Genomic DNA, 16,224 nt, shown 5'->3' with positions numbered 1-16,224 from the left:
GCATATTGTATATTCTATTAGCTGTCTAAAGGAACGCAACTTCAGCTTGACTATTTTTCTTGTAACGATTCATAGAAATAAAACTCACGAACTGGCATGACTTTCACTGACAACTGCATGAGTAATTATTAATAGAAAGCAAGATTCCTATTACTCCTTGCATCACTCCTTCCTTGCATCGATTAATGCAACTACATATATAGTTGAGTATCGACATGTGCGCCGGTATAAACAAGCGGCCTCAATCGTCGAGAAGTCAGCTCGATGTTATGACGCATCGTATCAGAAAACTGAAGATCCAAATGAGGAACGTTAAAATCAGTTCCGTCTATTCCCTGAAATTTTTGTTTCGCGATTCTCAGGCATTGTAGATCCAAAGTGTTGCTGGAACATTTGATCAAAATTATTCATACCATCGTAATTTTTTCCAAAAAACTGGTCCACTACTGTTGCCTTTCTATTTTTGGAAACATTTCTGACTTGTTAGAAGTCTCGCAATTCAAAGAAAACGATCTAATTTAGACAACATTCCTCTGTACATGTAGTGCTCCAAAATAAATTTGATGCTGTCACGTAATGTCACTCTCTATTTACTAAAAACATGGCCTCCAGAAAATACGATTATACATACAATTTCATCAAACATTTCAAGTTTGTCTTAGACAACCTCTCCCTAGATTACACCAAAATAAATTCAGCAGCCCCATATAATTTTTCTGCCGACCTTCGTCGAAACGTAGTCTCCAGGATATACGAGCACACTATTGCACCTGGTCCGCGGAAACAGGAATATCCACTGATCTGTCAGAACCCAGCGTTAAACGCGCTGCAAATTCCCAGCTTCTCCGCTGTCGTTTCGCCCTGTCGCCGGTATTGCTCGCCACTAAAAAGTTACTGCCTCTGGCGCGATAAAAACTTCATATCCGGTATCGCCAGCTCGATTCGCAGCAGGGAAGCTTCCGTCGCGCGTCATGGCATCCAGCTGACGAAGCTTCGCGCCCCTCGAAGGGGGTGAAGGGCCGTACGATCGAGACCTTTGCAGCGCTCGTTTCGTCCCACTTTGCAGAAGTCCGTGTGCTCGGAGATGGCGAGCGAGCTACGTTACGCCCTGGACTGCGGGAATGGGACGAAGAAGCCGGTGAAGAAGGCGCTATGCCGCCGCGAGGGACAGCAGTCCAATCTGTCGATCGTCTCTGAAGAGGGCAGGTACCCGGAGTGCAACAAGTACAGGCACTTCGTCGGGAAAGCGCCGCTCACTTGAACGCTCTGGGATCGCGCGACGGCCAGCGACTGATACGATTCGCGATCGAACGAATCCGAGACGCGATCGATCGCGGAACATGGTGTGCAACGAGGCGCGAACAGGTCGACCAGGTCCAGGGGAACGGACTCACCTCCACCTGCGCGCGCGCGCGCGCGTGTGTGTGTGTGTGTGTGTGTTGTACGCGTCCGTTCTCTACCCCTCGTTCCTTTTTTTTTCCTTTCTCTCATTTTTTATTACGAGTGACGCGAACGTCGAGCAAGGTAGTTCTTCGACTAGCACTTCGTAGGATCTACACGTTCGGTCGTTGATCGAAGCTCGCTGGATTGTAGCGGGAGACAACGACGCGTGGCCGTTCGTGCGGAAGGATTAACGAGGACAAGGGAGCCAACTGGAAGCCTTTGTATCTAGTAACGCTACTTGCGGTAAAAACGGACGTCTCTGGCAAAAAATAGAGCGCGGTACGAAGACGGGGCGGGATCGGTCGCTGATTGTGTTTTCCGGTCAGCTGGATAAAACGCGAACGGTCGTGGATGATGGGTTTATTTACTTGGTATGTAATAATTTGTTAATTGTATCTAGAAGGGAGGTCGTTGGCTTGTATGATGGGGATATATTTATTTTATGTATAAATCAGTCCAACCTTTTTATTTAATTTAAATTCGAGCAATAAATCAATGAATCCTAATGGTCCTATTAATCTATTAGATGTATCTGTACGCCATGTCGTTGGTTCATGAAGTACACCTATATGTCCTTATCTTCGAGACCTCAATTATTACAATTAAGACAATAATATTTAATGTGCATTTTATATAATATTCAAGTCTTCTCCATCGTTATAAGTTATAAGTTAGTATGTATTTTTATTTCCACGTTACTTAAAGTGTGAATGTTGAAATCTTGTATCTATTAATCTTGTATGTCGAAATCTGTGTTGAAACATCTTGCCTTTTATCTAAATTTATTTGTCAGTTTCAAACATCTGAACGACATATACGTACACAGATGACTACAATTAATTGACCCTCTCGCATTTACTCATTCCTACACCAAATTTATAATACCGTGTTACGTCACGTAGATCATTTTTCAACAACCATTCGCGAGCAAACAAACGCACACACTCGACCACGCGTCGATGTCTCCCTCAGGATCCACTGCGAGCGCCCAGCGACCGTTTCGCGATGAGTATGCGTGTTGAAGACGATCAAGAAGGGAAAATGAATTCAACGAATGCATGTACGCAACGCTACTCGAACAGCGAACGAAAGTGTCGTGAATCGAAGATCGTTCCAGCATCGACCACGTTCGTAATTCTGGAAGAAAGTACATCGATATTGATCGAATCGAAACCTCGAATGCTCCGCGAACGTCTCCCCGTCTCTGTTCGATGGCGTTCAGTTACATTTAGTGTAAATAATTATGCTAACCGTTAAGATTACGAATTACACGATCGCGTCTATGCAACGGCAATTGTATTAGAGGACGTTCATGAGAAAAATTGATCTTATCGCGAGAGAAATTGTTCGTTCAATTAGTAATCTCTTGATTTCGGAGCGTTTCGTCCCGAATGCTGTATGACGAAGTGTCAACCGCGTGTGAGCGTCGTAGAAATGTTCACGTATCAACGTTTCGGCGACACTTCACCGGATTTAGATAGAAAACGAGCGATATTTTATATTTTCTTTTCGTATCGAGAGTGGCGAGTCTCACTTTCGTCAGAGTTCGAAGCTTTCAGCCTCACTATTGTTACCATTAAATTTCGTTGGTCTGTCTGCGCAGGCTCACCTAATTTCCATCAACTGCGATCGCGTTGATTCCTCGAACATCTTCGTTGATAGACATCAAATAAAAATTAAAATAGAATGCAAAGTGTGTAAACGCATGGTACAGAAAAATCAAAATTATTTGATGTTATTAAAAGTGAATTATAACATGTATTTAGTGGTATCATTGCATATAGACACATTTTTAAATAATCCTGTTCACAGACAATTTGAACGTTGTACGTTCGAATCGATTAAATAATAAGCCGGGATTCTTGTTGAAGTAGAATAGGATCGTCTAGGCCAGACCCGTAAGAGGTGAATTAAAATATTCTTAGCAAACCAAAAAACGATTAATTAATTGTTTATACGTGCTTGTAATCTTAACTTCAATTTTCCTTAAGTTTCGTCTCGCATTCAAGTTTCTGTTCAAGTTCGTTTATTCCAAAGAGTGAGTAAACTACAACACTGAATATACCTGTCATTCGTACCTTTGGATTCAGTTATCAAACACGTTCGCACGAAAGTGATCTTGTTCTACGTAATTATATCTAATCTCGAGTAAAGTCTTCCAATTTCCTTTAATCAGTCCACGTTCGAAGGCAACGAATCGCCAGGAATCCTGCTCGCAGTCGGCGCACGTTGCTATTCACGCGACGCCACGAACTGAGCAGTATTAATTTCCGTCTTCCTTCTCTTAAGGCGTAAACACGCGTGAATAGCATGCACGTGCACAGGTGTCCGCCTAGCTCCGATAGCGATCGATTTCCGGACGCAGATAGATCAGCGAAATGCAATTAGCGTCAGAATTCGAATGTTCGATATTGCCAGGCTGCGCTGGCCGCGAACGTCGTGCACGATTTTGGGGCACGTGCGCGACCTACGTCGTTTGATGTATCATCGTTTTACGAAGTCTCTGTCGTTTTTTACTCTCGACTAACCGACTAAACTCCTGTCGAAGACTCTGTACACCCGAATCGAAGAAAAAAAAGAAAGAAAAAAAGAAAACGTAAACGTACAAACGCGATACCCGCATTAAACGGTACACCGCGTATTATACACGTAACTACTGTAAATATTGTCTGTACCGCGTTACAATGCGTTCACGTCGTGGCGAGTTTGTTAAGAGCCTATTAATTATACTTCTTACATAAAGTGTACTACGAGCATCATATTATAAACGTGAATAAAACTCATCGTCTGTAAATTATCATTGGAGGTGTTCGTCTTTTGTCGTTCGTCTAGAGCGGGGCTTCTTAAACCTTTTTCATTCATGACATTTATGATGATTCGTTGATTAGGTAACAATATATACATACGAGAAAATATAAAATTAAAAATTGCACAAAAAGATGTAAAATTGTATTTGTTATAGTTAAAAAAATTATATACTCCATTTTTCATCAAAACAGCATTTTTGGAATAACATGAATAAAAAAGAATATTAAATATTTTACATTAAAATCTCGCGACCCCAATATTACGCTAAGCGACCCCATTTGGGGTCGCGACCATACTTTAAGAAGCCCTGGTCTATAGAATGAATATTTCAAACGCTTTTTGAATAATATAGACATTTAGGTTGAAGATTTATTCACACCCAATTGGAAGATTCTGGTTTGTGTGGATTCGATAATACAGGTAATATTGGATTCCTTGGAAATTAGAATGAGATCATCTTGGTTAGCCCCAGAGAAGGTGTAAGAATTCTTAGCAATAGGTAATAATCGATTGATTATATTTTTACAATACTTCAAGCGGATACTATATATTAGGAATAGAATAATATAAAGTAAAACATTTTAACTTTGAATTTCTAATATATACTTGGAACATTTTATGACGATGGAAGTTTTCGAGATATTATTTTAAAAAATTGCATCGCCATTGAATAGCATAAAAGAATAAAATTGCATTCCACGAAGACATACTCATCGACTAATTCATTTCTCATCCACTCCACCCAGTTCTATATAATATTTATATTTCAAACTTCAACAGTTGTGTGATTAAATGCCTCCTGTCACGTTATTCTTATCCTGTATCTTCGAGAGCTCACACTCTGATAAAAGATAGTCGAAACAATTTATTCTAAATGCCCCGGTTAGCAGCTACATAATTCCGTTCATAATTTAATTACCGCACCCTTTGTGGCTGGTGGAAGTTCGTTGCACCCAAATCCCCGAGGGTTTCCTTCCGCGGCAGCTTCTCGAATGCTTACTTTGCATACGTTGCGTGATTAATTGCGGAGCGTCATGTTCTTTCGTTTAAACGGAAAATTATTCCACGCGTAATATACTTAACGCGCAGCCGTAATCCCCTCGTTGATTACGACAGAGAACTCCTACCTTTACCGCGGCCGCGTAATTGGTCCCCGGGAACTTCTACCTTTACATCAATTGCCGCTGCCTTCACTCTTCGTTCCCTTGATTAGAGAACCAAATCCCAAACCGCTAACGTAACTAATTCACTAATGTATCCAAGTTCCACGTCTCTTTCCTTCTCTTTGGCCCCGCGGAACGCTAACGCGGCCATTTAATTTACTTTGCCGACTTCCCGACTGATTCCCGACCACTTTTCCCTATTCGCGTCTTCTTATCTCCGCACGCTCATTTGCATATCTCGATCTTTCACGCGTTCGACCGTCTATCGCCGCTTCTGCGGATTTCCTTTCTCAACCGAAACACCTGATCGAGCTCTTGCTTAGAAAAATTAACAAACTGATCTTGAGCACATTATTTGGAGGAAAATTATGAAGAGAAATTAGAAATAGTGAGAATTCCCATTACTTACAAGCAATCACATTCAAACAAATTATATCACTCAAAAAATACTATTTTGTAAAAATGACCATTGGCCCCCTCCCTTCACTTTATCTTCACAAAGTTAGTCCATATTCCTTCACAAAATGAAGAAATCCTCAAGACCTAAAACTGACTCCAGGATGAATCCTAACTAAATCCTATAGAATTGACAACCATAATTGCCCTCAGCCACCAGTAACGAGTCAAATTCATATTTTACCAGGCAGGAGTCATTTATAAGAAGTCTGGAGTTGAAAAGTATGAAAAATGGAGAGAATATCGAATCGAGCGCTCGCGTATTTCTTCCACGGGCAGCTTGTCGTCGAAAAGCCGCTGGCAGCGGGTCTAACAATAAGTTAGGTTCGTGATGCCCGCCATGTTAACGTGTACAAATGAATCCAAGAGTCTTGGAAGGGAGGCCGCGTGTGCGCAGTGAAAACCCGCTCGCGAAGTGGCGTTCGGAATTAGAGTGCATGCCGCGGTGTTCGTTCCGAAAAGCACGTTTATCAAACATCTGTTCCAGGTAACGAGCTCCGTGTAATTACAATTTTAGGTAAGTCCCACCATCTTTAACGCTCGTCGCGCGAGTTGCCGTTTCGGCACTCTCTAACATCCGCCACTTGTGCTCTAACTGTTCTTCAAGCATGAAAATTCGATTGGAATATTTATTAATCCACGCTGAACAGATTTCGATCACAATCACGCTTAGTTATCCTTTACAGTTTCACTTTAGAGCTGGGGGGAAAAGAAATACTGTGTTTCTTAAAGATTGAAGGTTTAAATAAGTGTTATATTCTTTTGTTTAAAATTTTTTGGGTATACTTATTCTAGATTCAGACAAAATAAAGTTACTTTTCGATGTAAACAGTTTAGAACGTATTTATATTATTTTCTTGACGTTAGGGGAGGTTCCTTTTTTAAGAGTAGATATTTGCGGACTCGGCACAGCGTCAAACGTTTCGAAGATTTAGTTTGTGACTCGTCGAATGAAACTTTCACTTTTAACCAAACCAAGGAAGAATTCGAGTGACGGAAAACACGCGTGGCACGCGCCTCTTCGTGGAAATACGAAATTAAACGTGCGAGCGATCCCGGTTTGAAGGCGTCGTTGATTGTGATTATGCGAAAACTATGTCACAGTGCTTATAAGCGACAAGCGCCACTGGCGACGACGCTCCACGTCTAAATATATCTGCGTCGTTGCGCGCACTCGAAGATTTTCGTGAGTTTTTCGAGGCAACTGAAAATGGCACGATGACACTGAAGAAAGAAAGAAAGATCAGTCTATAAATAAAATAAGTACGGTGCCATGAGTAAGTGGAATGTAGAGAATGTTCAATCATTTTCATTTATTGTTTTGCAAAGTCTGAGTAAAATCACACCTGATTCGAAACTCACCTTTCTTTCTTTTTATAATACACATCAATTTTCGTCTAACGTTTGCGCAACGCGTACGCATGACACATCACTATGAAAGAGATGACGAGCGAATGAATGAACAAGAAGGTTCCAGATCGCGTGCGTTTGGCAAGATGACAGTCCCTCTCAGAATGACCATGATTAAAATGGCTCGCGTGCCCCCACGTGGAAAAGTACACGTGCGAAATCGATGCTACCAAAATTATCCTGTCACTCAGTTAACCCAATGTGCGTGTCTATTTATTAATGGTATTTATAATACTTATTCATAGAATCTATTATTTAAAGTAGCACTTAAATACTTGCTTTAATACAACAAATAACATCACTCGCACATTTCATCTCTGTCTCCAAAGCAAGAAGTTTCCAGTGCCACGTTCTCGAACCATTTTTCATTTCCAGATACGAGATACATCCGTCTCCTCCCATACTGCTCTATTTCCAGCAGGACCTATCAAACGGAAAATTCATTAACGAGCTCGTCGTCTGTCCCCATCCCCCTGTCGGAAACGTTATTTTCACCCAAGGACGTCCCTTCCTTCCCGCTGAACGAATCTGCCTATTCACTAGTCTAAAGAAGACCTGAAAGAAGAAGAGTCCCTGCGGCGTTTCTTCCCACGAAACAAAAGCGTCGCGAAGCAAGACGTCCACCGTGAATTTGACAGGCCAGAAGCCCCATTCGGTAGGTTCAAATAAATAGCCGAACTCAATATTGGAGGATTGATTTTAGACGGATGTAAATGTTTACGCGCGTCGAGAATTCAGACGTGTAATGGTCTCCGTCCGGTTTACACAACGTCGCGGGTTTAAGTGCCCGTTCAGATCCCACCAGTATGTTTCAACTGTTTGCACCGAATCTCGTACACGCGATCTTATTGCAAATAAATCTGCTTTGAAGCTAATCGTGTCTCACTGTGAGGCTTTATGTCTACCATCGTCGACCGGCGATTCTCAACGGGTTAATGTCGGCTGTTCCACGAAGAATGTTTGCCACCGATGTTTGCAGTTTTCGCAAACATCTCGAGAAACGGGAGTTTTGCTTTCTTATCGGCCGCTGTCCTTAATCGACACACTTAATTAGAGATCGGGAAGGGAAGGATAGGTTCATGTGGTTTTTGGAGTCACTGTTTTAATTTAACCTCGATTATTTTCGCTTTCGATTGTCACTACAGGTTCAGTGTCAGCTTGGAGAATGACCGCAAAATGCTGATTAAGTGTCTCCCGCTGATCCTCATCTCCTGCGTTCTGGGATTCCCTAAGAAAATTCATATAGGTAAGAGAGAGTGTGTTTAATTTGATTTAATAAAAAGTTGACCTCCTAACCATGTTAATAAAATAAACGAATGAATATTGTGTTCAATATACAAATTCATTATATATTCAGAAAATACTTGATTGAATCTTACAACTATTGCAAATCATGTAATTAACGTAAATAAAATTAAAACACAGGAGGCCTGTTCGATGATGGCGAGGAGATGCAGAGGGCCTTCGAAACGTCCGCGCAAACGGTGAACAAAGAGCGCCACGAGAACGAGGAGTTCTCCAACGTGTATCTCGTGGCCAAGTCCAACCAGGTTTCGACGGACTCGTTTGAAGTGTCGTCGAAAGGTACGGGAGCCGTTCCCGGGGCTTCAAAGGTTTGCGTTCTCGCGTGCATTTCACTGTGAAACTTTCGATTCGAACGATTTCTTTTGATATGTTCAGTTTGCGAGCTGATGGAACACGGGGTGGCCGCGATTTTCGGTCCCACGAATAAGGTCACCTCGAACCACGTACAGAGTATATGCGACACCATGGAAATGCCACACATTTATGCCAGGTGGGAGCCCTTGCAAGCTCGCGGTAAAGGGATAAACTTGTACCCTCACGCTGAAACCCTCTCGGTGGTACGTGGAATGCAATGTCAGCTTTATGAGTTCAATCTTTGAGAACGTATTAGGTTGTGTAACAAGTCCGTTCGGCGTTACGCATTTCCAGATGTATTATGTGAAACCGTTGCTTCAATTAATTAGGATGTATACATAGGTAGACCTAAGATGATTTGAGAGTATTACGTAATTAAGGTGGTTTGAGAGTATTACGTACTTCACGCAAATTAGACGAGACAAAAATTAGTGCAGTTTGGAATGTTTTATCCCACCCAATATACATATTCACCAGACATGTTTTTTCGATGGATAGTCGTTTCGAGACACCGGAAATATGAATGTACAGTCCATTAAATTTTTTAGTAACAAAAACGAGGAGATAACAAAATGGTACATACATTGTAAGTTTCTTTCTAAAAGTAGGTAGCCAATATATTCCCAAGTTAGAATGGATTCATTGCACAACCTAGGATATTTCTGATTTCCAATCGACTCTAACGTTGTCTCTGGAGAACAATAGACATCTTAGAATAGAACAATAGAACATGCGTTGGCGCGGTAATTTCACGAGATAAATGTTCGACAATGCCTCCAGATCTTCGACTTAATGATCACCGATTTCGAGTGGAAAGAGTTCGGAATATTATACGAAAACACCGACAGTTTAATTCGCCTCTATCGTTTACTGGAGCGCTTGGATGCTCACGATCACCTGATCTTTCCGTATCATCTAGGACCTGGGCCTAGTTACAGGTTCGTAACTTCGCAACAATTCTCATACAACTATTTATCAATTCATGCTGTATTAAAATTAAGTGTTTTAGAAATGACGAGTTGAAGGGTAAAAAATTAGGTACAAAGAATTATATATGATTGTTGATGTGCAGAAAGGTGATGCGCGAGATGAAGGACAACGAGGTCGAGAACATTGTTATCGATTGCTCCATCGAGATTCTCGCAGAGGTGTTGAAGCAAGCTCAGCAAGTCGGTATTATGTCGGAGAAGAACAAAGTTATAATAACCAACCTGGTAAAGTTATCTCTTTTTTCTGTATATTGATAAATTATTCTACACATACACAATGATCAGTAAGGCAATCTATCCAATTTCTAAATGGATTATATCAATCAGGTTTACTTAAATTCTATTTAAAAAACGATATTTGAATATTCTCAGTTTTTCGACAAAATAAATTCCGGTAACAAGTATTATTCTGTAAAATCTCCCACTTTTACACAGTTTAATAATGGAACACGATTGAACGACATTTAGGATGCCCAGACGTTGGATCTGGAACCGTACCAATTCTCTGGCGTGAATTTCACTGGAGTGCGGCTAATAGATCCTGAAAGCGAGCTCGTAAACAGAACAGTGGAAATGCACAAGAACGAATGGGGTTTGGACGATCCATCTCAGCTGCGCGTCGAGCCCGCTCTCATGTACGACGCCGTGCAACTTTTCGCCAGGGCCTTCAAACGTCTAAAGGACGCCATCAAGGGTGACGTGAAACAATTATCCTGCAACGGCACTTTGAGTTGGGAGCACGGCTACAGTTTGAGCAACTTCATGCGGCTCGTAAGTGTGTTCTGTCAACGGAGCTCATTCTATTTACTTATGCCGACCCTTGGGAGGACTTCCACAGTCTCTAATCACACGAATGTCTACGTGATTCATAGTTTACCTCACTTTCTTCGATTGACTCTCCATTTCATTTTTCGAGGTATTTTATCTCGTCGAGAGAGGAATTGTTACGTTGAAAATGAAAAAAATTTAAAGACTTCGCGAACACGTAAGAGTTTGAGAGATTGAAAACTAATGTTTCAAATGAATACTTATTCTGAACCGTAATTGTTATTAACTACCTCATTTTATTGATTTCAGCACGTCTTCGAGAAAAAGCTTTTTTTTAATTATTCATTGCGTGATAGTAAGAGTTTCGAATATTGGTTTCATTGTTTTCCACCATTTCCAGAGCGAAATGGAAGGTTTGACCGGTATGATTAAATTCGACACGGCTGGCTTCCGCAGCGATTTCCAGCTGGACGTGTTGCGTTTGGGAGAGAACGGTTTGAAGAAGATTGGAACGTGGAACAGCACGAACTCTGTCAAATGGCAACCGGAAAGCAATCCCCCCAAATCAGAGATGGAGTTCAGTTTGCAGAATAAAACGTTCATCATCCTCATATCTATCGTACGTGCGCGAACGAAATTAGAACACTGACCCTCGCAACGATATTTCATTAACAAGATTTAACGAAGCAAAATATTGAGTACGAATATTTAAACATTTGAATTAGTTCGAACAGAAAAAAAATCTTTTGCAGACTCATCCTTACGGTATGCTGAAGGAGTCCGCCGATATGATGACCGGTAACGACCGCTACGAGGGATTCGGCATCGATATTATCCAAGAGCTGAGCAAAATGCTCGGTTTCAATTATACGTTCGAAGTGCAAGCGGACAGTGTTTACGGTTCCTTTTCACACAAGACAAAGAAATGGACGGGAATGCTGGGGAAAATCATTGAAGGTGTTAGTTTCAGTGACGTATATACCATATTGTGGCATGGTATACTCGAGAGCAATTAAAATGCAATATCCGGTGAAATTATGTTGTAGACGGCTGATCTAGCTATTACCGATCTAACCATAACGTCGGAACGGGAAGCAGCGGTAGACTTTACGATGCCTTTTATGAATTTAGGTACGACTCTTTAAGATCAACGTACTCCACGAACAAAATTCCTGTTCAGATGAGTTTCAAATAAAGCCACATTTATTTATTTTATATATCGAATAATTCCTTATTTCATTTTTAATCAGAAAACATTTTATCGAACATATTAATCCTTTGTTCGCAGGAATATCCATCCTATATCAAAAACCAACAAAGACGCCACCCAGTTTGTTCTCCTTCCTGTCGCCATTTTCGTCTGGTGTCTGGTTGTACTTGATGCTAGCTTACATATCCGTGTCCCTGGTACTATTCGTGATTGGCAGGTTATGTCCTGCCGAATGGAACAACCCCTATCCATGCATAGAAGAGCCAGAGGAACTGGAGAATCAGTTCACTTTCAAAAACTCCCTCTGGTTCACGATCGGTGCTATTATGCAGCAGGGCTCCGAGCTCGCGCCTATGTGAGTCGAATTTAGTAATATGAGAATATGATCAATTATCGTGCGATATCTTTCCGATTAATTTATTAAAGAGATGTTAGCAACCAGAAATGTTTAATGGACATTTTCTCATTCATAACACCGAGTGAATTTTGTGTGATTTTTACAGAGGCCTATCGACGCGAATGATGGCTACTTCCTGGTGGTTCTTCTGCCTAATCATGGTGTCGTCTTATACAGCCAACTTGGCGGCGTTTTTGACCGTCGAAACGGTAGTGAAGCCATTCTCAAACGTTGAAGAATTAGCCCAGCAAAAAACGATCAAATACGGCGCTAAAAAGCAAGGATCCACCTTCAAATTCTTCGAAGTGAGTGTCTCTCTGTAAATACAACACATTTTTTTAGGCAAATAGAAAATACCAAATGCGGAGAAAAATAAAGTATTATAATTGCCAGTAGTAAGGAATTTTACAGGATCGATACAGCACCCGAAGTACATGTTTCAAATGTAAGAGATGTGTATCAATTTTTAATTAGTTGCTAACTTCACACCCCTGTCTCAAAGGGTCGAAAAGACTTCCGATACGTATGCTTTATTTAACCCTAATATTAGTTGCATAATCTTAGAAAATAGTCCCTACCTGATCATGAATACATTATCAACCCCAAGGCAAATACAATTTTAATAATACAAAATCAACGATGTACAACGATGCGCTTGTAGCTTTCTTTAGAGCTAGTAGATTTTAAATAATGCTTGAATCGAAATAGAGTAGTAGAAATAAAAATAGATATTTTTTGGGATCAACCACCATTCCACATCTTCATTTTAAATTACACAGATCCCCTGTCAACATAACAAAAAATTAAAACCAGAAATCAAAGTCGTAACTAAAAATTCATCTGTCCCTCCGCTGACTAATCAGACGACACGACGAATTTAAAAGCAATTCATGTCGGACACTAGGCAAAATATACTGGGAGCCGTTCGTTCTAATTCAGTTTTCTTAAAGAGTTATGGCATTTCCAAGGATTCCAACTACTCGACGTACAAGGAGATGTACAACACCATGATGGCCAACGCGGACGAAGTTCTGACGTCCGACAACGAGTCTGGTCAGAAGAAGGTGCTGACGTCTAACTACGCGTTCCTGATGGAGTCCAGCTCTATAGAATACTTCACGGAAAGACAGTGCAACGTGACGCAGATAGGTGGACTCCTCGATGCCAAGGGTTATGGGATCGCCATGAAGAAACGTACGTTGCTTTTAATTCGGTATTGTTAGTCGTGTTGTCAGAGGGTTGAGAACGAGCTCGAACATCTTCCTTACATCTGATTTATTTAACTATGTACATACATTTCAGACTCTCCTTATCGTCACCCCCTGAACTCTGCCGTGTTGAAGCTTCAGCAAAGTGGCCTAATTACGGAACTGAAGACTAAGTGGTGGACGCAGAAACGCGGGGGAGGAAAGTGTCAGGTACGGCGCGATTGAATATTTAATTCGAACGATACGAGATGGAAATACATTAACACGTTGGTCGCCGTGTCACCCATATATGGGTGACAGTGCTTTTCACTGAAGAACTAGAAAAATTAATTCTGAAAGTCAAGCGTCAAAGGGAATGAGTTTAAATGAAATTCCAGAATTTAAATGAAATTAGCAGAAACTTTCAAGAATATTTGTCTGACAGTCAACGTGTTAAGAAATTTACGCGTGAAATTTAATATTCCAATCAACAATTGGATATATCTCTCAGTAGCATTTAGAAACGTGATCAAATCTTATATCACGTATATCGATAGAAAGGCTTGCGGTTAATAAGTCATGCGCGAATGATTCGTAGGAGGACGGTGGCGGGGGTCAAGCTGGCGAATTGGATCTCGATAATGTGGGAGGTGTTTTCCTAGTATTGTCTGTAGGTGTTGGCTTGTCCTTCTTCTACACATTATTCGAGTTACTCTGGGACGTTATCGCTACAGCAAAACGTGAAAAAGTGAGTGCATTAGCAAAATCATCATTTTAACGACCAGGACGTGTTAATTGCTCTAACCACATCGACCAACGTCGCCACGTAATATACTCGGATTTACAATAGTACTAATAGTAGTGACTTCCATTAGTACGAGAACAAAAAATAATTCAGGTCTAAAAGGGTTAAATAAGTTTGTCCAATGTAAATATGTCTGTACGTAACCTGCTTTATGTAGACGCCAGTGTTTGTTGAATTTATTTATTTAAATCTACCGTTATTCCTCAGGTGCCCATTAAGGACGAATTGATAGAAGAGGTACGGTTCATCATCAAGTGCAGTGGTACGTCTAAACCTGTGAGAAGAAGAAAGGGTTCGTCGAACAGAAGCAGAGAAGACAGTACCAGAGGCTGCACACCTCCATATGGTTTTATACCTATAATTAAAACCAGTAACTCCAACGATAAGTGACAAATGACAAAGGAAACGAATGCAATAGACAATGCGAGTGTTAAAAGGTTTCCGTTTACGATCAGAAAATGTGATGTGGATGGGTCGTAAAGACGGAACGTGGCCAATACTCATGTAAATAAAATTTATTTATCGCAAATTTCAACAACCGACTCGTATCAATCCTAACATGATCCGACTCTTGTAAAAATGCTGCAAATATTTCAAATCCATGTTACACGTCTTCAATGGATATTCAGGGTCAAATGAAGGTAAATTGCAGGCATACGAATGACTCGCTGTCCTAAGAATCGTTTTCCCATAATCTTGTAATCGTTCCATGTTTCGAAAACACTCACGCGGTTATACGAAGCGTTTAACGATTATTTTAATGCAAATAGATTTCGATCGTTATGTTAACCCGCTAAATTTCCCTTTAGTGCCACTTAATTGAGTCCCTTATATACCATTCGAGTCGTTTACGCCGTTAATACACATTTAATTAACTACCGATGTCAGCTGCAAAAATAGACCAACGTGTGGTTTCATTGCTGCGTCTACGATCCGTTATACTCATAAATGAACATGACTTTTATAGGATAGTTTAAATGGTATCCAAGTAAGACAGGAATGAATTTCTCTGGGGCTCGATTATCAATGTATAATAACTAGAAAAATATACAGACTTTCGTGACACTCCTAATGCAAGACTCATATTTTTTTTTACAGATCAACATTTTCTCACAAACATTTAGAGAGTGACTACTCAAAGTACGACCTTCCAATAAAATACCTATGAAATATTTACATTAGACATTCCTCATCGTTAAAAAAAATTATCCCTACAGCAGGACTCCCATACAGACGATACTCTCCCTTAATGGAACATCATCAACGCGATCCCGTTTATTACCGTGAACGACGCCGCTGGAAATATCAATTAATCGCTGAATTATCCGAATGAAATACGCAGATTCAATCGAATAATAAAACTATAACAAACGCCACCGATGGAAAGAGAAAGAGACAGAGGCAGGAGGAAGGAAACGAACGAACTCGTAAAGTCTACCGGTGTTTCGAATTGAACGATAAAAACTTCGTTTTGTCCTCGCGGCGGTGTAAAACAGGGTCGTAAAAGGGATTTCACGATCGCGTAGGCATTCTGGTTTTTCCGGTTTCACCTATCTCCGTCATATCGTCAATTTTCTTCGCTCCGCGGAGGAAAGAAAGTGTATCGCTCGCGGATGCGCACGGAATTCATCGCGATCTACGGTTTTTCGCGATCATATCACGGTCGAAAGCGTTTTAAGGATTTCTCCGTTTCGTTTCAACGATAACGCGAAACGAGTCGTCGCAATTCGCCGATTTGATAAGACGAGTAGAGTGCTGCTATCTCCTACGCCGCGGTGAAGCGTCTGGCGACTTTCATCGGTAAGGTAGCGGTCGAATCTGGTTCTCAATCGTCGATACGAATCGTGCTCTTACTAGCTCGTCGCTACTCTCACGATAAGCCGAACGAATTGAAAATCATCGATTGGAGAATGAATTATTCATGGGGAT

The 16,224-nt window shown here is 40.9% G+C and overlaps 2 protein-coding genes and 1 long non-coding RNA gene across 5 annotated transcripts in view; 2 read left to right on the top strand and 1 right to left on the bottom strand.

Annotated features, from left to right (window-relative positions):
• The window catches only part of LOC128884216 (glutamate receptor ionotropic, kainate 2), a 275,987-nt gene extending 271,983 nt beyond the window's left edge, over positions 1-4,004 (top strand). For all 3 annotated transcript variants that reach the window (XM_054137446.1, XM_054137435.1, XM_054137454.1), the window contains exon 18: positions 1,067-4,004. In XM_054137446.1, coding sequence (XP_053993421.1) covers positions 1,067-1,261 — 195 coding nt within the window. In that variant the 3' untranslated portion in view covers positions 1,262-4,004. The remainder of the gene's footprint in view (positions 1-1,066) is intronic.
• A 1,871-nt stretch (positions 4,005-5,875) lies between these two features.
• Positions 5,876-15,354, top strand: LOC128884243 (glutamate receptor ionotropic, kainate 2-like). Its single transcript, XM_054137495.1, has 17 exons — positions 5,876-6,387; positions 7,656-7,935; positions 8,426-8,526; positions 8,706-8,864; positions 8,961-9,142; positions 9,720-9,877; positions 10,012-10,153; positions 10,397-10,699; positions 11,097-11,315; positions 11,449-11,655; positions 11,743-11,827; positions 11,985-12,261; positions 12,410-12,608; positions 13,272-13,497; positions 13,606-13,721; positions 14,089-14,238; positions 14,503-15,354. Exons 3-17 carry the CDS (start codon positions 8,457-8,459, stop codon positions 14,683-14,685), a joined length of 2,676 nt encoding a protein of 891 aa, XP_053993470.1. The 5' UTR covers positions 5,876-6,387; positions 7,656-7,935; positions 8,426-8,456; the 3' UTR covers positions 14,686-15,354.
• On the bottom strand, positions 6,604-7,639 carry LOC128884271 (uncharacterized). Its single transcript, XR_008459329.1, has 2 exons — positions 7,233-7,639; positions 6,604-7,094 (listed from the first exon to the last, which is right to left on the bottom strand). It is a non-coding gene; the product is annotated as an uncharacterized LOC128884271 (long non-coding RNA).
• Positions 15,355-16,224: the final 870 nt, after the last annotated feature.

Source organism: Hylaeus volcanicus, chromosome 1 (genome assembly GCF_026283585.1).
Source record: "Hylaeus volcanicus isolate JK05 chromosome 1, UHH_iyHylVolc1.0_haploid, whole genome shotgun sequence".
NCBI lineage: Eukaryota > Metazoa > Arthropoda > Insecta > Hymenoptera > Colletidae > Hylaeus > Hylaeus volcanicus.
Note: the sequence above shows the minus strand (reverse complement) of the source record. Positions and strands in the feature narration are given on the sequence as shown.